This window comes from Mizuhopecten yessoensis, unplaced genomic scaffold (genome assembly GCF_002113885.1).
Source record: "Mizuhopecten yessoensis strain PY_sf001 unplaced genomic scaffold, ASM211388v2 scaffold8019, whole genome shotgun sequence".
Taxonomy (NCBI): Eukaryota; Metazoa; Mollusca; class Bivalvia; order Pectinida; family Pectinidae; genus Mizuhopecten; species Mizuhopecten yessoensis.
This window is the reverse complement of record NW_018407338.1, coordinates 105,180-132,434: the sequence shown is the minus strand read 5'-3', so window position 1 is coordinate 132,434 and position 27,255 is coordinate 105,180. Positions and strand designations below refer to the sequence as shown.

Here is a 27,255-nt window from a genome sequence, read left to right as displayed (position 1 = left end):
GGATTATAACGTACCAGATATAGGATTGTAATGTTCTAGATATAGGATTGTAACGTACCAGATATAGGATTGTAACGTACCATATATAGGATTATAACGTACCAGATATAGGTTTGTAACGTACCATATATGGGATTATAACGTACCAGATATAGGATTATAACGTACCAGATATAGGATTGTAACGTACCATATATAGGATTATAACGTGCCATATATATGATTGTAACGTACCACATATAGGATTGTAATGTACCATATATAGGATTGTAACGTACCATATGTAGGATTATAACGTACCTGATATAGGATTATAACGTACCTGATATAGGATTATAACGTGCCATATATAGGATTATAAGGTACCAGATATAGGATTATAACGGACCAGATATAGGATTGTAACTTACCATATATCGGATTATAACGTACCATATTTAGGATTATAACGTACCAGATATAGGATTATAACGTCCCATATATAGAATTATAACGTACCAGATGTAGGATTGTAACGTTCCATATATAGGATTATAAGGTACCAGATATAGGATTATAACGTACTATATATAGGATTATAACGGACCATATATAGGATTATAACATACTATATATAAGATTATAACGTACCATAGATAGGATTATAACGTACAATATATAGGATTGTAACCTACCAGATATAGGATTGTAACGTACTATATATAGGACTATAACGTACAAGATATAGGATTATAACGTGCCATATATAGGATTATAAGGTACCAGATATAGGATTGTAATGTCCCATATATAGGATTATAACGTACCAGATATAGGATTGTAACGTACCATATATCGATATGTTGACGACTTACTTGAGATATAATAATCAAGAAGGGGTCACAGAAGTATTCGAACACTCATATCAACACCATATATGCCACTAACAACATCAAATTCACATTCGAGGAAGAAACCAAAGACAGGGGCGTAACAAACGGGTTTTCAATGTGTAAGCCCAATGATGAAGTGTGCTGCCGAAGGCAGCACCCCGAAGCGCGTAGCGCGAGGAGGGGAGGGTATGTGAGGTTTTTTTCCCCCCTCCCATTGGTGGGGGTCGGGGGCGTCTTCCCCAGGAAAATTTTGTTTTCTAGAACACATGAGACGCGTTCTCCCTTGTTCTGGTGTCAGTTTTAATGGCCATTTTAAAGCAAGAAAATATCGTTTTCCCCTATTATTTTACAAAAATTTTGCTTCTTTTTGGGTACGTAGGGATTGGTGCTCATCTACGCCAATTCTATTATGGAGTTCGGTAACATTATTCCACGGAAAAGGAAATTTAAAATCATGTGGATTTTGGGATAGTTGTTGTAAGAGTGTGACATTTCTTCTCGCGACTGTGACTCCGGTTGCGCAGGGATATGAGACTAGTATCACAAGCTAGCACTAGGAATAGTTTAACAGAATGTACATAAGAACCGATATACTGGTCAATGTGTAAAATATAAAGCCATGGTTTATGACCATTCCATATGTATTTTGTATTAATAAAGGGGATAAAATCATATGAACAGTTTATTTTACGGGGGCGGGGGGCTAGTGAGTTCTATGTGTATACCAATAATTTGCATAGCTAGAGTTGCACTGACACGGTTACCATGTCAAATGATTGAAGCCAGGCTACCAACCATATTGTTCCCTTTATATGTATAAAAGCGGTAAAAAACCCCACCTAGAAACACTTTATTTCAAGGGGAAAACTAGAGTTAGTGTTTAAGTACACCGATAATTAGCAAGACTAGAGTTTCACTGGCGCGATTACCATGCCGAATGAATATGCTACCCTCAGTTCTACATTTGTTAGAGACTTTGATTGCAACGAAGCATTTTAGTTGGCGGTCTTTATAGCAGATACAAAACATCTGTCATTGCTTTTTAATATGTTATATCATATAGTCTATGTTGCGTTTATATTTTTTTTATTTTGTCAAAAATGATGTGTAAGCCCGGGCTTTTTTGCTACATACAATATGTAGGTTGTTACGTGCCTGAAAGACACAATGCCCTTCCTAGACACTTTTCTGGTAAAGAAAGAAGACGGAACCGTGAATTTCAATTTTCAGGTACCGGACTTATATTCTCTACCCCGTGACAGTCAAAAAAATAAGACATTAACCGTAATGCAAAATGTAGTTTCTAATATTTTCGTGACTAGACAAGTCTACAATGGTAATTTGCGTTCGATCTATCTCGTATCTTAATAGTGAATTAGACGTATTCCGAATGAAGTAATAACTGACAGTCACGTGACAAATCTGGCGGGAAAGAAGTCATTGTGTGTACTGTAAACACGTTGCTTACGTTTCGCCATGGATGTTGCCGAACAAGCTGTCAGGACTAACCAAGTGAAAGATCAGGTTGGCGAAAGATGTCAGAAACTATTTCAGGACTTTTTGGAAGAGTAAGATACATTTTTATTATTTCATTATTAAGTTTCGAAGAAAATCTTTTTGCATTTGAGCCCGATCCAAGTCTCCAAACTTTTCTATAAAAATGCGAGAAAAACTGGACCAGTTGGAAATGGTAGGCATCTGACGCAGTTTGTCATTTTCTGATGGTGATGCTAATGCACACAATCTTACACCCTCTATGATTACTGGAAATAACTGGAAATCAACCCGATTTGCGTCATATGGCCCTGGTGATATGTTGTGTCGGTGGGAATTGCATTTATTTTATGCATGAAACTTTTCGCATCGGTAATACATTATCTAATCTTGCATGTTACATGCGTGGTAAATTAAATTTTACTGATTAAATATATGTTTTATTTGTAGATTTTCTGTAGATGGCGAACAAAAATACTTGTCAGAAGTTCAAGAATTGATCAGACCAGAAAGAAACACACTTACAGTAAGCTTTGAAGATGTGGAAAAGTTCAACCAGCAGCTGTCTACTACCATTCTAGAGGAGTACTACAGGTGAACGAGATTTCTATTTTAAAGTCGTATGCCATTGTTCATGCTAAAAGCCAATTACCGACAAAAGTTACCTGCTTTTTGATGAATTCATGAACTCTGAACCAACCGGCTGTTTTTAGAAAATATGTATACTGTACCATGTGAACAAGTCGACCACCTGTTGAAAACACTGTGTTCTGTAAACCTTTTTATTTTTACTGTTTAAGCTGAAATGGTGTGGGAATGTAGGACAGTTACAGTTAGCTTTTGGTTACAACAGCACATGATTCCTACAAAATCATACATGATGGATGTTGTACATAGTAATGTTTGTTTGAGGTAAACAGACATGTTTTACTTTATGTACAGTTTTTCTCCGTACATGTTAAAGAAAATGTTCCCTTTCTAGACTAGACAGAGATTGAATTTTGAGATTGATTTTACTTTGATATATATATATATATATATACTAGGAGAAAAAGACTATAAGTACCATACCAACTCTGAAGAACACTGCCTTTCTGTTTTCATTAAAATCTGCATTTAGTTCATGTTATATTTAAACACTTTATCAGCAAGTGCATTATCGAAACAAGGTTCACATAAAGCAAATTTCACTTTCAGAGTATATCCATTTCTCTGTCGTGCTGTCCGTAATTATGCGAAAGATTGGGGTCAGATACCACCTGCAAAGGAGTTTTATGTCAGCTTCACAGATGTTCCCACTAGACTCAAGTAAGTTTCTGAAAAAAATGTGTCGTGATGTTATCCTATTTAAGGTAAAACCTTTTATGAAATAAACACAACCAATTTTGATGTATTAATTAAGTGCACTTATCTTCTCAGGGTCAGAGAGATGACTACGGCTAAAGTTGGGACATTGCTTAGAATCATTGGTCAGGTTGTGCGGACACATCCCGTCCATCCAGAGCTGGTCAGTGGTACATTCATGTGTCTAGATTGTAGAACTGTCATCAAAGATGTGGAGCAACAGTTCAAATACACACAGGTAACAGTATGGCCTGAATAAAAATGTGTTTCTTCTAACGCGACTGTTTTTCATTACAGTTGTGCATACTTCACAAAAGCTGGTCATTTTAGGAATGAGAGAAATTAAACAACAACAAAGAAATAGACTAGCCTATTGGCAGTATTTAAATATTTGTAGTTGGTCCAAATACAAACTTAATGTTTTAACTGAAGCCTATTTGTCAGCATTCATTTGGTAAGTGGGGTGGGGGGAGGGTATTTCTTTTTAATTGAATGGTGGGTTTTTTTGGTGGTTTTTTTGGTGCATGTTAAGTGCATTTTCAGGCAAAAGTCATTTAATTTTAAATATCATACCAGTTTTTTGTATTTTTCAGCCAACCATTTGCAGGAATCCTGTGTGCAACAATAGGGCACGGTTCATGTTAGATGTAAACAAATCAAAATTTGTGGATTTCCAAAAAGTGCGGATACAAGAAACACAGGCAGAACTCCCTAGAGGAAGCATTCCTAGAAGGTAAGCCAGAAACTGCCTATTGGAGCCAAATTAGATTGAAATTGGCAAGTTATACAAAAGGGAAAAGAAGAGGTTTTCTAAAATATTGAACTACAAATGTTACAAATTTTGATTCAGTGCAGCAAGTTTAGGTCTTGTTAACAGTTCTTTCGGATCTAAGTTTGAAAATCTCTACAGTATTCAAGCAATGAAAAGTAAACGAAACGAATAAAAGGAAATAAAAAAAAACTGAAATAAGCTGATCAAGAAAAAAATGAGTGGCTATTTGTTGATTAAATATTGTGTTTCATGTGTTGGTCAGTGTTGAGGTTATACTTCGAGCCGAGGCTGTGGAAACAGCACAAGCAGGAGACAAATGTGACTTCACAGGTACCCTGATTGTGGTCCCAGATGTGGGGACCATCTCAACACCAGGTGAGTAATAATAGTGGCATCAGCTTTGTGGTAACTTTTTAGACACTTGCAAAATGTTGGCAGTGTTTCACTTTTTACATAGTAAGGCATGTGTCAAGCAAAAGTGCAAATTAGAGGGGCATAACATAAATTGTTTGTTTCCCCTTTATCTACCTACCTACCAAAATATCTCTTGCTCAAAATATTTTATTGACATTTTCCAGAAAGATTTTTTTTTTTTTTTTTTGTAATTGTTTAAAAAAACAATCATACTTGTCTAGACTACTGGTATTCTGTTTGAATTTTAAGTTACTACTTACAGTATAAATAAAAACAAAATTGAAAAATATAATTTCCGTATCTACCTACCCATGGTTTTATGATTTTGGTCGGCAAAGGGGAAACAAACAATAATTTAATGTAGGCCAGGTTTTGAAAAGAAGTGTTTATCCTAGTAAATAACAATCATTAATGAAATCATCCCCAATGATATTTATGCTATAGTTAGTGTTCATACAAACTATCCTTTCAGAAATTAACAAGATTACAAATGTTTTTAACTATCAGGAGCTCATTCTGAGACATCATCCAGGGTGCGTGGAAATGAAGGTTATGAGACAGAAGGTGTGCGAGGGCTGAAGGCGCTTGGAGTACGGGACCTTACCTACAGACTGGCTTTCCTGGCGTGTACCGTGTCCTCTAGTAACCCAAGGGTATGTCTGCCTATGTCTAAGCATGTACAGTGTTAAACTGTTTCCCAGAAAAATTACAAGGAAAGCTGGACAGTAGTCGGATAAGTCAAAAACACTTGTTCCATACATTATCGATCAACATACAAGACTTTTCCCTAGGTTGAGGCAGACAGTGCACTGTCTGCTTGGTGTCAACATTGAGGGCTGATAAGGCGTGAATTAACTTTCCCATTCAAATTAATGTGTGTAGAAATAGTCAAAAGATCTTGTTCTTGAAAGCAGATATTTTTGCTCTACTGCCACTTTGACTCGCACAATGGGGTTGGCTAATTTGTTATGGACAGTTGCACTACACTTGTTAAATCCTTTTAGGCATAATTTACTAGTCTACCTTGCCAATTGACAACGGAAGGTTTTTGGCAGTTTTACCCACATTAAGATGAAGTTTGGCTAATACCTGTGGCAGTTTTAGCCACAATAAGATGAAGTTGGTCGTTACCTGTGAGTCTCTATTTATGAAATCTGGATATTTTTTTCTTTACAGTTTGGTGGCCGAGATATGAAAGATGAGGAGATGACAGCCGAGACTATTAAAAAACAGATGACAGATGATGAATGGCAGAAAGTATATGACATGAGCATGGATAAAAATCTTTACCACAATATGTGTTCCAGTCTGTTCCCTACGATACATGGTAAGACACTGTAATTAGGGTCAAAGTACTGTAAAAGCATAATATTTCGTTGGAGATTTAATTTCGTTTATTTCATGGTTTTATAAAAAAACACGAAATATAATCCCACCAAAATTTGAAGCACACAAAATATTAATTAAACGAAAATATGAAATAAACTATTAATTTGATTACAAATCCATGCTGTATTTACATTTAGACGCAAGTCATGATAAACGGTGAACTTATCGTCACAATCACAGAGTTTAACACTTATAACAGCAGCGTGTCAATCAAGCGTTATATTTGTAACAAGAGTTAGAGCATGACAGTTTTGGCCGAGACCCATCGAGTGAGTTAATCTCGCCTGATCTTACCTGTAACTCACAAGTTGTGTGGTGAAATCAAGTTGTATAGAAAGTTAACAATATAAAAAAAACACCACAAATACAAAACACTCCCTTTTTAACCCTAAGGCTGCAAGCGCCACAATAGTGGTTTCGAAAAGTCGGGCCGTCGGTGCTGCGCACGACAATAGTGGCGCTCGGTCTGTAGGTTTTTGATCAGTAAACAGGAAGTGTGAAAGCCGACTGTTGCGATACCAAACCCGAAAGCGTAGAAAGCTTCTGATTGGTTGTTTTGTCATTACATTCGATATTCCCGGCAATGTACCCTAGTAATAAACAGTGTGCAAGAGAATTTCAAATCGGAAAAAACATCATAAAAATGGCGGACGTGTAGATTGAAGTGATGAATATGATGGTTAACATTTATTCTCCAGCGTCACCTACGATGATAATAAAGGTTTTGAAGGGCTTGACATGGTTGATGTGGAAATACCTCGGTGTAACATAACATGTAACTTTCCAATGAACAGCTTTGTGCCCTACGCAAACATGAAAATATTGGCGGACCGAGGCGCACATGTCGTCTGCAGGTGAGGCCGAATTGAACATTGACATTGATATGTTTTGAGCCGATTGATTTCTTCAAACTATTTATCGATGATTTAATCATAAACTAGACCGTAGCTAAGATATATCTATATGCCGACTGTGACAGTAAATATATTGAATGACGACCTGAAACCTGTAGCAAATCGCATGCAATTCTTGATGAAATACCTGACCTTTTTACCTGAGAATCTCCGTGTAAATGTACAGCGTCTTGTGTCATAAATGAAGTGATTATCTCGAGCACCTTTGGTCATTACTAGGGTACACTGCTGGGAATATCGAAAGTAATGACAAAACAACCAATCAGAAGCCTTCTACTATACATGTTCGGGTTTGGTATAGCAACAACCCGACTTCACACTTCCTGGCTACCGATCAAAACCTACAAATGGAGGGGCCGGCCCCCCCGGCCTGATCTACAGCCGTCTAACGGCTGCTTCCCCTAGTCTGAAAGCACTTTTCTGCTTCTGTATCCTTTTCTGTAATAGCCCTAACATACCGGGGTTTAATTTTGTAGCTAGTTTACATAATTTTAAATTTACCTTCCAAGTACATTCTTTACTGGCTACTGTCATGGTCATGAAATAATAGATGATCAGGATTGCTATAAGGTATTTTAAAATTTACTGAAGTGAGTTAGTTACTTTGTGCAAGATACCTTCAACTTGAAATCTTTTGAAACCCCTGAACTTACAGAGATAGGACAAGGAAACTAGCTTATGAAACTGTCTGACTAACTTTGTTATGTGTGTTGATGACTTAAAATTTCTTGCCATCAGGTAGCGAAGAAATCAAGAGAGGCGTGCTTCTCATGTTGTTCGGTGGGGTTCCGAAGGTTACAACAGAAAAAACCAATCTCCGTGGTGATATCAACATATGCATAGTTGGCGACCCTAGTACAGCCAAAAGTCAGTTCCTAAAACAGGTAATACTATATCATTTTATGTCATGGGTTTATTTACCTTTAGTTTTTAATAGTTGGCGACCCTAGTACAGCCAAAAGTCAGTTCCTAAAACAGGTAATACTATATCATTTTATGTCATGGGTTTATTTACCTTTAGTTTTTAATAGTTGGCGACCCTAGTACAGCCAAAAGTCAGTTCCTAAAACAGGTAATACTATATCATTTTATGTCATGGGTTTATTTACCTTTAGTTTTTAATTCTTGGCGACCCTAGTACAGCCAAAAGTCAGTTCCTAAAACAGGTAATACTATATCATTTTATGTCATGGGTTTATTTACCTTTAGTTTTTAATAGTTGGCGACCCTAGTACAGCCAAAAGTCAGTTCCTAAAACAGGTAATACTATATCATTTTATGTCATGGGTTTATTTACCTTTAGTTTTTAATTCAAAGTCTCCTGTTTCCTCAGAATATGTGATTTTTTTGTACAGGGAAAAAATGATGTAAAACTTTATTGTACATTTGATTCTTTGAATAAAAGTTTTATTCCTGGAAAGTAGCAAACAAGTTACATGTTAGGTCAGGCAGTGTGCTAGACTTCCAACTAAAAAGAAAGTACATTTAAAACTGAGAAGCCAAGTGTGCAACACAAAATTGAGAAGAGTGATTATCAAAACAAATATCTCAGAAGAAAGATGAGCGACAATCCAATGAACTTAAGGTTACATTCACTCCTGGTAAAGAAATCAACTAATATTGTGGCCTGTATGTTACATAGGTAGAAGAGTTCAGCCCCAGGGCAGTATACACCAGTGGCAAGGCCAGTACTGCAGCTGGTCTGACTGCTGCTGTGGTTAAAGATGAGGAATCCCACGAGTTTGTCATAGAGGCAGGTGCCCTTATGTTGGCTGACAACGGTGTCTGCTGTATAGATGAGTTTGACAAGATGGACCCCAAGGACCAGGTAGCTATTCACGAGGCGATGGAACAGCAGACGATCTCCATCACCAAGGCTGGCGTCAGGGTAGGTAACTCCAGTGAATGATAGCTGTTCGGGTAGATTCCATGTTTCTTGTTCTAATGTATGTCATAAAAATGGAATAGGGTAACAGTAGGAAACTTAGTTTTTGTTTTTAAACCAATCATTATTTTTGCCTAGTTTTACCACTGAATGTAGGCTGCTTCATTTTCCCAAAATGAAGTGAAAATGAAGAAGATCTTGACAATTTTGATAAAAGTTGTTCTGTATTTTCCTTATTTATGTAGGAACAGATGTTGTAAAATTCAGATAAAAACCCACTGCAAACATAGAACTGATCAAGAATATTGTCCTCCTTGCATCAGGTTTTCAGATTATTGAGAGATCTTTTAACAAAATTGACTTTTATTTCTAGGCCACATTGAATGCCAGAACATCAATATTGGCTGCTGCTAATCCGATTGGTGGACGATACGATAGGACAAAATCGCTCAAACAGAACATCACCCTGACTGCTCCTATCATGTCACGTTTTGACCTGTTCTTCATCTTGGTTGATGAGTGTAATGAGGTACAGTACAAACCACAATTTGTTATTTTTTATATCACTAACAAAGATTAGAGAGGACATTATGATTAGGGCTTTCAAGTACCTTAAATCTGAAACCCAACCCATGTGTCCAGAGTTCAAGGTCACTGTTACTCTAGTTAAAACTTATTTTCCACTTGCACTTCATACACTGCTTCTATAAGGAAAATGCTTCAAGATTTCCTGTCTGGCATATACTTTTTTTTTCTCTTTGGACATTCGTTGATAAATGTAGCTAAATGCATCAGAAGATGGAAATATTTGCTGATAATAAAACCTTTCCTTCCATCAGTACTCCAAACAATTTCAAAGTATAAATTAATTCTATTGGGAGTAAATTTATACTTTATCAGTGTGACAAATGTTTAACTTCGAAGCAAGCAACTATGTCTTCATGATGAGTATACTAATGACTGATCTGTAACCATCTGTTTGTGTAGGTGACGGACTATGCCATTGCTCGTCGTATTGTGGATCTACACAGTCGCCAGGAGGAGTCCGTCGAGAGGATCTACTCGGTCGAGGACATTACTAGATATCTCATGTTTGCCCGCCAGTTCAAACCCAAGGTAGTACAAGCTGTCTCGTGTTTTCTTTAAAACCCAAAGTAATTCAAGATATATTGGGTTTCCCCACCAGTTCAAACCCAAACTAAATGCAAGATATTTTGTTTGCCTGCCAGTTTAAACCTACAGTAATACAAAACTCAATGTAATACAGGATATCTCCTGTTTTCCCACCAGTTTAAACTCAATGTAATACAGGATATCTCATGTTTGCCCACCAGTTTAAGCTCAATGTAATACAGGATATCTCATGTTTGCCCACCAGTTTAAACTCGATGTAATACAGGATATCTCATGTTTGCCCACCAGTTTAAACTCAATGTAATACACGATATCACATGTTTGCCCACCAGTTTAAACTCAATGAAATACACGATATCTTTGTTTGCCCACCAGTTTAAACTCAATGTAATACACGATATCACATGTTTGCCCACCAGTTTAAACTCAATGAAATACAGGATATCTTTGTTTGCCCACCAGTTTAAACTCAATGTAATACAGGATACCTCTGTTTGCCCACCAGTTTAAACTCAATGTAATACAATGTACAGGATATCACATGTTTGCCCACCAGTTTAAACCCAATGTAATACAGGATATCTCTTGTTTGCCCACCAGTTTAAACTCAATGTAATACAGGATACCTCTGTTTGCCCACCAGTTTAAACTCAATGTAATACAGGATACCTCTGTTTGCCCACCAGTTTAAACTCAATGTAATACACGATATCACATGTTTGCCCACCAGTTTAAACTCAATGAAATACAGGATATCTTTGTTTGCCCACCAGTTTAAACTCAATGTAATACAATGTACAGGATATCACATGTTTGCCCACCAGTTTAAACCCAATGTAATACAGGATATCTCTTGTTTGCCCACCAGTTTAACCTCAATGTAATACAGGATATCTCTGTTTGCCCACCAGTATAAACTCAATGTAATACAATGTACAGGATATCACATGTTTGCCCAACCAGTTTAAAACCAATGTAATACAGGATATCTCTTGTTTGCCCACCAGTTTAACCTCAATGTAATACAGGATATCACATGTTTGCCCACCAGTTTAAACCCAATGTAATACAGGATATCTCTTGTTTGCCCACCAGTTTAAACTCAATGTAATACACGATATCACATGTTTGCCCACCAGTTTAAACTCAATGTAATACAGGATATCTCATGTTTGCCCACCAGTTTAAATTCCGGTAACAAATAGATATAACTTGTTAATTTTTTAGGTTTGACTATAAATGAGTTTCGTCATATTTGTAGCAACCTGAATTATGTTACCACTTCTATTAACTCATTCGCCCCTGAAGACAATTGAAGACCTATAATTCAAAGATTGGAATGGTTCATTACAATATTTCAGGGGTGAATGAGTTAAAAGCGGTATGTCTGAATGATTACTTTTGGCAAACAAACTTGTATTATTTTGATCCTGATTGTCAATAGTTCAGATAGGAAATGGTGGTAAGTTAAGGCTTGAATCTGAACTTGTGTTGTTTTCATTAAAAGTATATTGCTTATAAGGGATGGGGTTTATAAAAACTGCAGACATTTGTCCATTTATACTTTTATTATACAATAGCATGGTAATTTTTAACAGATTAACAAGGAGGCACAAGAGTATATGATTGAGGAGTACAAACACCTTCGACAAAGGGACGGCACAGGGGCAGCAAAGTCGGCTTGGAGGATCACAGTCCGTCAGCTTGAAAGTATGATACGTTTGTCTGAAGGAATGGCTCGGCTGCACTGTCAGGACGAAGTAAGTGATGTAAAATGAAATACTGTCATTGGGCAATCAATTTTACATAGATTTTTTTTTTTATCAATTTATTTTTGGCAAAACATTTTTATAGAAATATCAGACTTATTGATAGATTTAAAACTAGTTCCTATTTGTGAAATTGTAGGAAGTACGGTACACCAAATAATTGAGGAAAGGTTTTAATAAAAAATGATAATTTATCAACTTGTAGTTTTCTACTTTTGGATTTTTGACCATTTACACAGGTAATTACTTCATCAGCTATCTACCTACTTGCCTTGTTCTGGACAGAATAAAAAACATGGCTGACTAGCATGGTTAAGTTACTCTATAACACACGCCGTACAGAACATTACAAACTAGAGAATAGTTAACTTATTAGGATGTGACAATTTGTCATTTATATCCTTAAGGTGCAGCCGAAGCATGTGAAGGAAGCGTTCCGCCTGCTGAACAAGTCAATCATCCGTGTGGAGCAGCCCGACATTCACTTGGAGGAGGAGGATCAGCAGCAGGAACAAGAAGAGATGGACATTGACGGTGGGTCAGGGGTCACAATCAGCATATTTGTGAAGCCTTTATATTTGTTGATAAATTTTAGGTCAGAGGTTAACCTGGACAGTATCTTGTTAATTAAATAGATGTCCATCAAATTTTCACTTCAAAAAATTAAATTTGGTCTAGTACCAGTTTCAATAATCGCAATATAATAACGTGATTGTTATTTAGTCCTTTAACAAATGGATCCTACAACAAAGGACTCGATTATTCACTTCATATTACAAGGGACAATAATTCTCTGTTCTATTATAATAAATCAGTGAAAAAAAAATGGTTTAATTTAGAGGTATCAACAGTTTTAATATACTTTCTAGAAAAAATGTTGCCATTTTGACAATACTCCACTTGAATATTGAAAGATGGGCAATAAAAAGAGGTTTAAATCAGTACGAGACTGACTAGTGTTGTATAACTGATTCTTAAAGATGCTACACCAGCAGAGCCACAGCCTACACAAGAGGGAGATGCTGCTTCAGCTACCCAGCCAAAGAAGGGACTGAAGCTATCTTACGATGAGTACAAACAGATGGCCAATTTGATGGTGCTTTACATGAGGCGACAGGAGGAAGAAACACAAGGTGTGTGTTATTCCTGTAGATGTTGTATTTGACAAGCGGTGTCCGGGGGCTAAATTTACCTGTAACAATTACTCTAGAAACAGTTATCGCCAAAGTTTTTTTCTATTGTCGACAGTAACTTAAATAAAAGCCCCTCAACATCATTGTCGCCAAGAGCAGTTTCAAATCGCCAGTCATGTTTTAGTTTCGCCAGTGGCGACCGCCAGCGCAAGCCCTGATTTGTGAATGATAATGTCTGTTTGTCTGTATCCCCAAATTGGCTTGGGGGAGGGGATTGAAATTTCTCTAGTGAAGGCTTGTATTGAAATTCTATAACTCTGTTAGTCTCATTATGAGACAGTTCTTTGTGAAGAGATTTGCATGCTTACATGTAAAATTCAATGTTATGTGTCGATGCGAAATGAAAATCATATGGATTAAATATTTGTCCAAGTGTTACTTGCCTTCATGAGTTTACACAAACCTAGCAGTTGGTTGATCTAAGGGACATAATTAAACTCAAAGTTAAATGGGAACATTGCAGAGTTAAGACAAGATTTTACTACATTTCATCAGTCTTAAAGAAATATATATATTTGTTTGACCCTGTCACAATTTTCTTGTCTGTTAATTATGGTTAACTGAGAAAAAATTATGTTACACATTTAATACTCGGGTTCAGGAAATTATTCTTTCAAATCAAAATATCTCATTTCCTAGAAAGGGTTCACTTGTACTTTTTTATGTTCAATTTTTCTCAATGACATAAAACATGGTTAAATAATAATGATTTTATTTGTAGAAGATGACTCCAGTAATATGAGGCGCAGTGACCTTGTCAGTTGGTATCTCCGGGAGATGGAGAGTGAGATAGATTCTGAGGCTGAGTTATTGGAAAAGAAGACAATTGTAGAAAAAGTTCTGGATAGACTTGTTCAACACGTAAGTAAAGAATTTAAGAAAATTTCTGCCACAAAAAAAAAAAAAAATGGTTGTCAGAATTTTAAGGATTTTAACCCTTAGGCTGCTACGCACGACAATAGTCGTTTCTCGGCCTGTAGGTTTTGATCTGTAGCCAGGAAGTGTGAAGTCAGGTTGTTCCTATACCAAACCCGAACGCGTATAGTAGAAGGCTTCTGATTGGTTGTTTTGTCATTACTTTCGATATTCACGGCAGTGTACCTTAGTAATAACCAAAGGTGTGCGAGAGAATTTCAAATCGAAAAATAAGTCATAAAAATGGCTGACGTGTAGATTGAAGCGATGCATATGATGGTAAACATTTACTCTCCATCGTCACCTACGATGATAATAAAGGTTTTGAAGGGTTTGGCATGGTTGATGTGGAAATACTTCGGTGTTACATAATATGTAACTTTCCAGTAAATGGCTTTGTGCTCTACGCATACAGGAAAATATCGGCGGACCGAGGCGCACATGTCGTCTGCAGGTGAGGCCGAATTGAACATTGACATTGATACGTTTTGAGCCGATTTATTTCTTCAAACTTTTTATTGGTGAGTTAATCATAAACTAGACCGTTGCCAAGATATATCTATATGCCGACTGTGACAGTAAATTTATTTAATGGCAACCTGAAACCTGTAGCAAATCACATGCAATTCTTGACGAAATACCTGACCTTATTACCTGAGAATCTCCGTGTGAATATACAGCGTCTTATGTCAAAAATGAAGTTTATAATCTCTGTTATCATTTGCCAATCACATTTACGGACAAAAATAATTTTTAAATGATCTTCCTCTTGCTTAAATCCGATTAATTAAAAGTTTCACATTTTCTTACCTTTATTACCACCTGTACAGGTAAATACTGAAGCAACTTTAGATTTGAAAACGGCAATATAAACTAGAGACAACAACGAACAATTTTCATATAACTTTTTTTCACATATAACAAATATTTTCCAAGTTATGCACATTTGAAAAATCAAGTAAATTGAAATAAACACCAATAATTAATTTAACAGTGGTGTCCGTTTACATAGAAATCAATGTAGCAGCCTAAGGGTTAATTGGAAATTTATGTAAAAAGGAGTGAATTTTGAAAGAAAATGAAAGACACAATTTTTTGCAAAACAATGTCAAGAAAAATGATACTGACATAGATTAGTATTGCATTTATGTATATCAATTTAATAAATGCTAAAATTGTGTAAAATTAATGATCTATGAACGATTAAAAATTGACATTTTATAATAAAACCATATACCCATGATAATTACATGTAAGAGTTATCTTTCTTGAAAAAATTCATAGTAGTGAAATAGGTAGCTGGTTTCCTGAAGTACAGAAAAATGGACACATGTGACTCATTGATAAAAAAACAACTGAATTAATGTCTGGATTGCTTTGAAATACTTTAATATTGAGAGAACACACTGTTCTGTCAATAATAGACATATAATCATCAGTTAAATATTAAACATTAGAATATGCGGAAATTGTGATACTGTCTCCCTACATTAGGTTTTCAACTAGGGATGTACTTCCTATTTCCGTTTATCAATACACTCCTATGACCTTCAAGTGTTACTGTTCATCAGTGGTTAGTTGTTTTTAAGGAAATTGGCAATTGGGTTTGAATCAGAATGGCAGTTGGGCTGTCAATATGGCAGACTTTCAGCTGTGTTCTCAAAAACAACAGATTAGTCGGTTGAAAGTTTACATGCTGTAATATTGACCTATATGTATTCTGGGGAAAATGCTGGTCCTAAGTTGATGGATGGCCGGCTGCTTTTGCTGTCATTTTGTTCTGCATCATAATTTTTGCCAAACTTGCAATTATTTTTTGCCATTTTGTCAAGAAACCCAAACATTGCTGGAAAACATGCAAGATTCATCACACAGTTGTAAGTCATCTTGTACTACTGGATTTGACTGGGATCAGTGGGTTTTTTCTATGGGGCAAACAATTTTGGGAAAAGGTTTTTGGTCAGACATCTGTGGGTAGTTTGCACCTTAAAAAGTCTCCTAACAGTTACTAAAGATACTGAATTACATCTATACACAACTTGCTTGTCTAAGAAAAAGGAAGTGGAAAAGCCATCCTTCTGGAAAGTGGTTTCAAGCACTGAAAATATATGTTAATGAATTTAGAACATCTATTGATTCTTGTTTTTGTATGATGCAGGATCACGTTCTGATAGAACTAAACCAGACTGGTTTGAAAGGAGAAGGGTTAGTCCGGGAGGATGATCCATTCATTGTTGTCCATCCAAACTACCTGGTGGACTGAAGAGGGCAGAAAAATAAGACAGATGACAAGATTTGTGAAAAGCCCCCAAGGCTTTGTCCAATTGTGCTGATTTATTGACGTGGCAAACCCGATTGAGTAAATGCTCAGCCGAATAATGTCTCTATGTCGGCAGGCAGTAGTTCTGAAATGAATTTTCTAATGACACTACTTTTGATATCATGGAATGGATTATATGTTACGACCTGCGGGTACAGTTTCACAAAAGAGTTCCAATAAGGGAGACAAATAGACATATGGTTTACGTTAGTCAGTGCTATGCGATATTAATGTATATATTTAAGGAATGATTTTTATTTTTTCAACATTTATGAGGTCATAACAACAATGGGTTTATGGACATATTGAATGAATCGCGTTAGCGATTCATGTAAAATATGTCCAAAAACCCATTGTTGTTATGACCTCATAAATGTTGAAAAAATAAATATCATTCCTTATATTTACATTGACGAATCCTTTCAGTGGATCGATATAACAACGAATAAAACAAATAAACAGGGTTTGTTCCTGCTTATACACGGGTGCAACGCAGTGGCGAGAACAGTGTTTTTTCGCGGGGAAATGTGACACTATCGTGAGAGATCTTAGCAACCGTCAACAACAATAACACAACAAAATGTAGTTCCATATTCAATGTTTATTTGTAGCACAGGACACGTGAATACGTGGATATTTCACAAAGCACAGTTCAATAATATTTTAAGATGTAAGAATTAAGCATCTAGGTCGGTCGTTCCGAGTGAGTAGTTTTTGTAGTGTATTACTACGCAGTGTGATCAGGTTACTATCAGTTCCCACGTGCTGAGATTCTATGAACACCTGTGTTATGCATTTATGAATGTAATTTTTGTCAATGGGTCTAAGCATACAGAATGTTATTATTTAAGGAATGATTTTTATTTTTTCAACATTTATGAGGTCATAACAACAATGGGTTTATGGACATATTGAATGAATCGCGTTAGCGATTCATGTAAAATATGTCCAAAAACCCATTGTTGTTATGACCTCATAAATGTTGAAAAAATAAATATCATTCCTTATATTTACATTGACGAATCCTTTCAGTGGATCGATATAACAACGAATAAAACAAATAAACAGGGTTTGTTCCTGCTTATACACGGGTGCAACGCAGTGGCGAGAACAGTGTTTTTTCGCGGGGAAATGTGACACTATCGTGAGAGATCTTAGCAACCGTCAACAACAATAACACAACAAAATGTAGTTCCATATTCAATGTTTATTTGTAGCACAGGACACGTGAATACGTGGATATTTCACAAAGCACAGTTCAATAATATTTTAAGATGTAAGAATTAAGCATCTAGGTCGGTCGTTCCGAGTGAGTAGTTTTTGTAGTGTATTACTACGCAGTGTGATCAGGTTACTATCAGTTCCCACGTGCTGAGATTCTATGAACACCTGTGTTATGCATTTATGAATGTAATTTTTGTCAATGGGTCTAAGCATACAGAATGTTATTATTTAAGGAATGATTTTTATTTTTTCAACATTTATGAGGTCATAACAACAATGGGTTTATGGACATATTGAATGAATCGCGTTAGCGATTCATGTAAAATATGTCCAAAAACCCATTGTTGTTATGACCTCATAAATGTTGAAAAAATAAATATCATTCCTTATATTTACATTGACGAATCCTTTCAGTGGATCGATATAACAACGAATAAAACAAATAAACAGGGTTTGTTCCTGCTTATACACGGGTGCAACGCAGTGGCGAGAACAGTGTTTTTTCGCGGGGAAATGTGACACTATCGTGAGAGATCTTAGCAACCGTCAACAACAATAACACAACAAAATGTAGTTCCATATTCAATGTTTATTTGTAGCACAGGACACGTGAATACGTGGATATTTCACAAAGCACAGTTCAATAATATTTTAAGATGTAAGAATTAAGCATCTAGGTCGGTCGTTCCGAGTGAGTAGTTTTTGTAGTGTATTACTACGCAGTGTGATCAGGTTACTATCAGTTCCCACGTGCTGAGATTCTATGAACACCTGTGTTATGCATTTATGAATGTAATTTTTGTCAATGGGTCTAAGCATACAGAATGTTATTATTTAAGGAATGATTTTTATTTTTTCAACATTTATGAGGTCATAACAACAATGGGTTTATGGACATATTGAATGAATCGCGTTAGCGATTCATGTAAAATATGTCCAAAAACCCATTGTTGTTATGACCTCATAAATGTTGAAAAAATAAATATCATTCCTTATATTTACATTGACGAATCCTTTCAGTGGATCGATATAACAACGAATAAAACAAATAAACAGGGTTTGTTCCTGCTTATACACGGGTGCAACGCAGTGGCGAGAACAGTGTTTTTTCGCGGGGAAATGTGACACTATCGTGAGAGATCTTAGCAACCGTCAACAACAATAACACAACAAAATGTAGTTCCATATTCAATGTTTATTTGTAGCACAGGACACGTGAATACGTGGATATTTCACAAAGCACAGTTCAATAATATTTTAAGATGTAAGAATTAAGCATCTAGGTCGGTCGTTCCGAGTGAGTAGTTTTTGTAGTGTATTACTACGCAGTGTGATCAGGTTACTATCAGTTCCCACGTGCTGAGATTCTATGAACACCTGTGTTATGCATTTATGAATGTAATTTTTGTCAATGGGTCTAAGCATACAGAATGTAAATATTATGTTATGAATCATCATTTATGTGTATTACTGGAATCATGCTATGATGGGCTCTATATTAGAACTATTTAGGGTTCTATTTAAGTCCTGGATTCTTGACTGTTAAATAAAATTTGTATTTTGGAGATCTGCTGGCATAATCCAACCATGGTGGATTGGAAGAGGATGCCAAAAATTGAAAAAAAATGTAAATTAAATGTGCATCTGCATTGTAGAAAATACGACAATTAATGTGAATGAAATATATCTTATTTGATGATTTTGTAAATATTTTTTAACATCAATAAAATAAAAGTGCATTCAAACTGAACAGTTTGGTTTGTTATTTCTACAAATTAAAATGTTTCAAAATTGCATCACCGACCATAATTTGAAGGCAGCTTAAGACAATATTACAATGCCCCGCGATCATAAAGTAGGCCAAGTGTTGTATAAATAAAGGTGTGCCCCCTCCATGGAAACCCATAGACAGGAGACAAGATAGGATTTGGTTTTATTATGTCTCCCCTTCGAATGAAGGGAGATATATTGTATTAGTACTGGTTCTTATATATACAATGTATATAGATAAAATCACTAGTGTCAATTGGAGGGTAAAACAATTCATAAATATAATTTGAAATGATGTCTTATCTACAAAGCGTAGCTGTACTGTACACGTGTACAATGAGTTGTTGACATGATTGCATAGAAGATAAATAAATAAGTATATTATTAAAATAAAATAAAATGTTCGTTTGATTTGAAAAATATTTTACAACTTAATTAAGGAAAAAGATATCATGCCCAAGTATTTAAAAAACCCACCTAAAACGTGGATTCGAACTTGTACCGTTCATTTCGTCTGGTCACAAGTCAACTGCGTTACACATTCGGCTACTTCGGACATAAAGGAAGATGTTTTAACCCAAGAAACACCTGTCGTTGTTTTAAGAAACTCGCTCACCACTGTTTTTCATTATATTGAGCATTTTCCCAAAGGAGGACCACTTTTCCGGAAAACGATTTGTTTTTGCATATTACATCACGGAATAAAAAAGTTTATTCAAAAGTTGGTCCTCGGATGGGAAAGAATTGATACTGTTTTTCTCAGTCTGGGAAACCCCATCACTTTCATAGATATAGTGAATATGGCTATATTTGCAGTATCATAATTATTAACAATACCTAATAACTCAGCAGTTCAAAAATTCATATATAATTTGTTTTATATCTATTCTATGCATTTTCGCTCATACATATTTTTTTCCGTTTTCATAAATGATTTCCGCCATAGATCTTTTTTCCAAGTGTGTTATCAAATATGTATGAATTTTTTTTAGAATTGATAAAATGATTTTTTTGTCCCATTATTATTTGTGTTATTTTTCATCTTTTTTGGGGTCAAAAATCAAAAGTGCTTCAGTCACACTAAATATGTAAAACAAATACCAATTATGTATATTTTTCCACTTTGTTGCGTATTATGTTTATCGTATTGAACATTATAAAGTTGTGCAGCAAAATTGAACAATTTACAATTAAAAATGGCGACACAATGACAATTTAAGTGATCAATCTAGTGTCAAAAAGGTGAATTTTTGGCCTTTTCTGAAGCGCAAGAAATACACATTAATACACATTTTCAAAATGGCCGCCTAATTGGTCATTTTTTTTGAATTCTTGTAAAAAAAGTTCTACAAACACCCAAGCATCTATTTTTTTGACATTTTTTCAGATGTGTGTTTGCTATTAAATCATAATTATTAGATCATAATTTGTTAAATATTACAAAAACCCGTTACACCAGATCAAAACGAGACTTGAACGGGATTGAAACCTCTGAAGAGTACCTGCATCACCACAGACGGTGTGCAGTGTACTCGAACTAGGTCTCGTGCTTCACCATATACAGAGTTACGGCCCTTTGTTTATTTTTAATACCGAAGTTTGTCCGGAGCATAAGTTCCATGTTATTTCACCTACGTTGACCAAACTTATCATATTTATGTATATGGGAAAGTGGAATCTCTCGCACTAAAATCAGGTTGTGTGTCCCACTATTTACAGAGTTATGTCCATTTGTTTATTTTTAATACTTAAGTTTGTCCACGGCATAACTTCCATGTTATTTCACCTACGTCGACCACACTTGCTATAGTTTTAATGTATCTAGGGAAGTAAGAGTGTCGCATTCTAAATTCGGGTGTCGTGCCCCACTATATAAAGAGATATGGCCCTTTGTTATTTTTTTTATACCGAAGTTTGTCTATTGGCTAATAAGGGGAGACATGTTTTTGTTCACAAAAACAAAATCCCATTTTTTTTAACTTTGTCTAAGGTCATTTGAGGACTTGCCCACATGTGTGTAGTGTATGTGTGTGTATGCAGGAGACGGGGTATGTTGGTGTTCTTGCCTCCTTGTGATAGCGCGGATCTGATGCCGACTTTATAGTGCTATCTCACTGAAATGCCCTGCCGAATGCCCCCAGTACAGCATTCCGCCCGGTCACATTATACTGACAACGGGTGAACCAGTTGTTGCCATTTCCCTTAATACTGAACGTTGAGCAGGGAATAACTACTATTTTTAAGGACTTTGGTACATCCCGGCGTGGGGACATAATCCATTGTCTTCCACACCTGAACGAACACTCAACATTCAAGCCAAAAGTGAGGTGTTGCCAAGCAAGGTGCTAGGAAATAAAAGGTAGGTAGAAGTAGAAAGAAAGATAAAGATTCCAAATGTTGCAATAGGTGCAGCAGATTTATTTTGGTCTCTTTATGTGTCACCAAGTAGAGGTCACAAAAGCAAATACCCGATTATGCAGGGGTTCCTACGATACATGCAGTAGGTAACAGCAGGTGTATTCTTTTCCCGATCACCCACCTGCAGGGGTGGGGACAGATAGTAGAAATAGAGTTAAATCTTTATAATCCTTCTCCTTCCATACAAATAGAGGGATTTTAACCAGAGTTGTCATAAGCATCCTCTTGCAAAGGAGACTGTTTTATAAATAGAAGGTGTGACCCCATTGGGGCGAAGGGATGTGATCCAATAGGAGAAATAGAAGTAAATCTTTTAAAACCATCCTGCCACCAGTATGAAGTTATTTTAACAAAATAAAGTCAAGAGCATCTTGGTCCCAGGCGACTCAATGTAGAATATACGGAGGGTGTGTTAGTGTCCCCTTGAGAACAGAGGGCTGCGTGCACGAAGTTGTTATGGAGGTAAAATCCTTCTCCTTTGATTACAGAGAGATTTAACCAAAGGGCCTGTTTCCAGTAATGTTAATTCTCCATAGGAGCCTGCCCCCGTATAATTTCTTATCTAGCTCAACTACTGTTTTTTTCTTTTCCGAAGAATAATTTTACACCTTTCCGACACCCAGATTTCATAATTTCAGTGAAAATGTATTTTTATAAAGTTGTCAATTTCAGCATCAAAGACATAAGTTCGTAAATAAAAGAAGGTTATCTCGAAATTGTAATTCGCAACATAGTATAAATTTCTTTTGATAAATATTTCCAAAACATCGTGTTTATTCATAAAACATAAAAAAAAAAATTCTCGGATGAAAATGCACTTGCAGAGACACAATTATGAAGAAAAATGCCATAAAATTGCAATTTTCTCCCGTTATATAGTTTTGGATGCAAATTTCCATCAGAAAATCGGATAGAGCTTTACTTGTTTCATATGTGTACCAAAAATCAGCTAATTCCATGTGGTGGAACGTTCTCATATCGCCGCCTGAATGTGGTTGTAAATTGAAAGAAAAGGGGAAATGAGTAACAACCTTGTCTGTCTATATTGTATATAGCTTATTATATACAAACTTTTATATTGAATATCAGAGCGGATATTTTCATGACAGTTTTATGATGTGTAACGACTAAATAAACAGTATCGATATAAAGATTTACACTGAGGACACCCTGATACATGAATACTGTTCTATCTCAAGTTGTCCTCTTCTGAATTTTCTGATCGTGTGGCCTTGTACATTTATCCGTATCTTCTTGTCTTTGTCTATACGTTTACGGAATCATTGACTCGACGCTAGCTATTCTTGTCTCACTTTCCTTGTTTTATTGTCCCATCTCCAAAGCGTTGTGGCTCTGTCAGGGTTGGGACCCTGACTTGTCTCACTTTCTTTGTGCCTGCCGACCACGCCACATCGAATAGATAGATTATCCATATGAAATACTTTATTTTGTTCTAAGTAATCAATCAATTCTGCGCTTCTTGGAGGTATTGAATGTGATTTATTATATTGTCTTGTTATTTTGTGTAATTAGTTGTTCGTTATTTATCACACATTTTCGCATAATTGTACCAAACTACTAAGTATTAGCTGTTTACAGCAATCATCGGTGGCTTGCTATTTTGTTACTTTATCGACGCTTCATAAACCAATCGTTATTGTTTCAAGATGGAGGGTAAATGTGTTGGAGAAGGGTGTCAAGTATACTTCAAGAAACGTAGTGGCAATAAGAACAGAAGTGCACGCAATGTAAATAGTCCACAATATAAATGGCTCCTAGATACGCTGGTGCAACAAGGATTGATGTCAGCAAAGGAACAAGCACTTATTTGCCAGAAGTGCTACATGAAGTATCTTCGGAACAAAAATCAGCCTGAACCTGAACCCGAGCAGAACCAGGAAATAGAGGAAGAAGACGACTCCCCGTCCCATATCCTGCCGTTGCTGACCCTTCATGATCTTTTGAATGGATCATCTTCACACAAAAAATGCTGTCTCTGTCTTGTTACCTTTGCAAGAAATGGAACAAAATCATCAGTCTTACCAAAACGTGCAAGACATCACCTGATCTATTCACACAAACTGTGGTGTCCCACCTCATCCCGCGTCTGCTCCATTCACCTTATTGGTAACGACTTAGATCCGTCTACAGAGGTTGTCCTTGATGGTAGAGGTTCCTTGGAATCTCAGTTACCATCAAAATCGTCCGAAATCATTAATGACCTCCTAGAGGTGTCGCACGTCCTTTCACAGAACCAGTCTGCGTTTACAATAAGCTTTTCTTCTCTTGATGACTCGGCATGCATGGCCTGGACAGGTTGGTCCAAAGATCAGTTCCTCGAAATCCACTCGCACTGTTCCCCATATCTTTCATCTGGTATATATACCAAGACTACACACGATGCTCTATTACTGTTCTGGGTAAAACTGAAAACCGACATTTCCTGGAGTCAGTGTTCTTCTCTTTTTGGAATTTCCAAGTCAAGTGTGTCCAAAACTTTCCACTCCATAGTACAGGCATTAGACACATCGATAGTCCCACAATTTCTAGGTCCGGATCACTTGACAAGAGAACAGTTGCTCGGGCACAATACTGTCTTTTCAGAAGCATTTTTTGGAGATAAAGCCACTGCCATATTAGATGGCACCTATATTTATATCCAGAAAAGCTCCGACCACAAGCTCCAGAGAATGTCCTACTGTGGCCAGAAGAAGAGAAACTATCTCAAATTCATGAGCATCGCCTTACCAGATGGCTACATTCTGGACACAGTAGGACCATTCACTGGCAGCGAAAATGATGCTACAATTACAAAAAAAGTCATGGACAAGCTAGTTACTTGGCTACAACCAGACGACAACGTTGTCGTTGACCGAGGTTTTAGAGATGTCCTACCAGTTCTCGAAGCCTCTGGCCTCAATGCTAGCATGCCGTCATACCTGAAACCCGGTCAAAGTCAACATTCTGACGTCCAAGCAAATCTTGACAGAACTATCACCAAATCGAGGTGGATTGTGGAATCCTATCATGGTCGTCTGAAACACTGGACGTTCTTCCGAACGCAATTGGTGTCTAACAGCTTTATCAATGTCATCGAGGCTTTGCTTCGAACCGTCACAGCCTGTCTGAATGGTATTAGAGGACCGATCTACCAGAGATCTCCAGAGAGAGATGCCAAAGATAGGCTAATGGCTGAACGTATGAAGGACCGTTTGACAACACCGAATGGTTTAGCTCAGAGAGTCAAGACAGATCCGGATCTATCTAGACGGGCAAGGTCCGAGTTTGTCAAGATGGATGCATCTTCCGTACTGTTTCCCCGTCTCGATCTTGATTACTTGAGAACCATTACGTGTGGAACGTATCAGATATCTCTGGCTCCTGGTTACATCGCCGAACATTTAAGTGATGACGGAGACTATGAGGTGTGGCTTTACCAGCACTCCCCAGACCTTCTCCGATGTCAAATACATTCTCGACACAAAAGCCAAACGAAATATAACGTTTGGATACGGTTCACCGTTTCACCCGATGTTGAGGCCCCAATAAAGGACTACTACTGCCAGTGCCCAGTTGGAGAGAGAACGATGGGAATGTGTGCGCACATCTCCAGTATCTTGTACTACCTTGGGTATTACAGGACGCTGGAAAACCCTCGACCATTACAACCACAGGTAAAGAAATTCCGACAAAACTTGAAATAGTTTTCCATGCGGCAACGGAGTGCATATGTCGAAAGTATGTTTGGGGCTCGATATGAAAGATCCCCGTTACCATGTGACTAACCAAACTTATAAATATAGGTATTATACAATCGCCCGTAGCTATGAACACTCCCGTAAATGCGAAAACCAACCAAAATCATAAGGAACACGTTTTGTTTGTTGTTCTGTCTATTTGTCAGCCAATGTCTTCAACCACGGGGACTTGTGAAGTAGCCATCTTGGATTTTTTTTATGAAAAAGTGTTTCTCTCACTTTTTTTCATATCTGTGTACATATTCTCAACATACCGAGCAAATACTCTCGTTTTTTTGTTAATTATCTAAAGAAAGTCGAAAATCGGCAATTCAACCATAGGCTAATTCAACCCAACATTTGAAAATGTTCCACCACTTACATTTTGATGATTTTTCCTCTCATCAATAGCATATTACGTACTGTTTAATAGGATAAAAATTGGTTTGCATCCAACGCCCATAAAAGGGTGTATTCTCTAAAAAACACAGTTTTTGTGTCTAAAATGTTATCATCGAAAATGGCATTTTTGAGATTGTTTCTTCCATAAAACAGCCAAATGGCGCGATGGAAACATGATTTTTTGTCACAATCATGCCATGAATGTATTCTTTACGGTGACCATCATTTGATTAGATTTTCATTAATATTTTACATAACATGCACATTTTATCAACACTTAGACAGCTTCTGAAAGGTACAACTTTGAGGAGCCATAAAAAACAAACCAAGTGACCTAAATCTTTATACTTTATAGATTTGTGACCACAACGGCATGGGCAATGCACCACCAACAGGAAATTTGAATAAGAGAAGGGGCCGTTTTGGAAACCGGCCCTTTGATATAAAGTATCTGCGTTGGTGCATCCCATCCTATAACCGTGTATACCCATGCTCGACCTCATCAGACAAATATATTCATGAATCCATACACTGCTGATGGGTTGTGTCCAAACTCCAATGCCTATTAGGAAAGTTTGATAATATCTTAAAAACAATTGTTTTTGTTCCACCCTATAACGATAAATACACATATTGGACATTGCGAGACAAATACAATCATGTTACCAGGACTGCTCCTTCCGTTGATACGTCCCCTTTCAGAGGACTTAGTTCCTAGGTCAAAACATGGAAACGGATATCATCTCTATGCTTTACATGTATACCATAACAAATGCCGCCATGTTATCCAATGCGTTTCTTATATTGAAAAGAAATATATTTGATTTCATAACAATTTGTAGTTTGATTTCTTCAACTGCGCATTTATTAAACTTTCTGTTGTTACTCGGGTTGATGTTGGTACAAATATGTATGTATATATTGAACATTTATTCAGATTTTACAGAAACATATGCTAGAACATGCAATATAATAAGTATGTACGTTTTTAGCTAAGGCGTTAGCCGCCAGCTATTGGTATTACTTTAGTTAATGAGCTCAGACATTCATAAATGTCGATTTCACACAGACGGCCTCTAGCGGTAGTCACTGGTACTAAATTGAATCATATACCGGACCTACTGTCTTTATTATGCGTAACTTTGGACTCAAATGCACTTGAATGGCTTGTAAATATCATTACTTTTCTTTATAGAACATATGATCTTATCACAACGTCGTATTCTTATTGAAAATGCACCCTGTTTATCTCAATCGGGAACTGCTACTTGAATGTAGGTCATGCATGC

The 27,255-nt window shown here is 36.6% G+C and overlaps 1 protein-coding gene across 2 annotated transcripts; it reads left to right on the top strand.

The window, feature by feature from the left end:
* Positions 1-2,274: 2,274 nt before the first annotated feature.
* LOC110454686 (zygotic DNA replication licensing factor mcm6-like) lies at positions 2,275-16,738 on the top strand. Of its 2 annotated transcripts, none has more exons than XM_021504336.1 (17): positions 2,275-2,440; positions 2,817-2,960; positions 3,564-3,674; positions 3,786-3,948; positions 4,304-4,443; positions 4,745-4,857; positions 5,404-5,549; positions 6,073-6,223; positions 7,938-8,083; positions 8,842-9,087; positions 9,458-9,613; positions 10,072-10,200; positions 11,817-11,978; positions 12,395-12,521; positions 12,983-13,120; positions 13,902-14,041; positions 16,254-16,738. In XM_021504336.1, exons 1-17 carry the CDS (start codon positions 2,349-2,351, stop codon positions 16,356-16,358), a joined length of 2,409 nt encoding a protein of 802 aa, XP_021360011.1. In that variant the 5' UTR covers positions 2,275-2,348; the 3' UTR covers positions 16,359-16,738. The 2 variants fall into 2 exon arrangements, with proteins under 2 accessions (XP_021360011.1, XP_021360010.1); XM_021504335.1 differs by having other exon boundaries at positions 12,968-13,120.
* The last annotated feature ends 10,517 nt before the right edge of the window (positions 16,739-27,255 follow it).

What these genes read in the sequence shown, in the direction of transcription:
- LOC110454686 (XM_021504335.1), top strand. Translation starts at nt 2,349, where the DNA reads ATGGATGTTGCCGAACAAGCTGTCAGGACTAACCAAGTGAAAGATCAG. An exon ending in GATGTTCCCACTAGACTCAA is followed by an intron (nt 3,675 to 3,785) that starts GTAAGTTTCTGA and finishes TTATCTTCTCAG; the next exon opens with GGTCAGAGAGATGACTACGG. An exon ending in TGGTTGATGAGTGTAATGAG is followed by an intron (nt 9,614 to 10,071) that starts GTACAGTACAAA and finishes CTGTTTGTGTAG; the next exon opens with GTGACGGACTATGCCATTGC.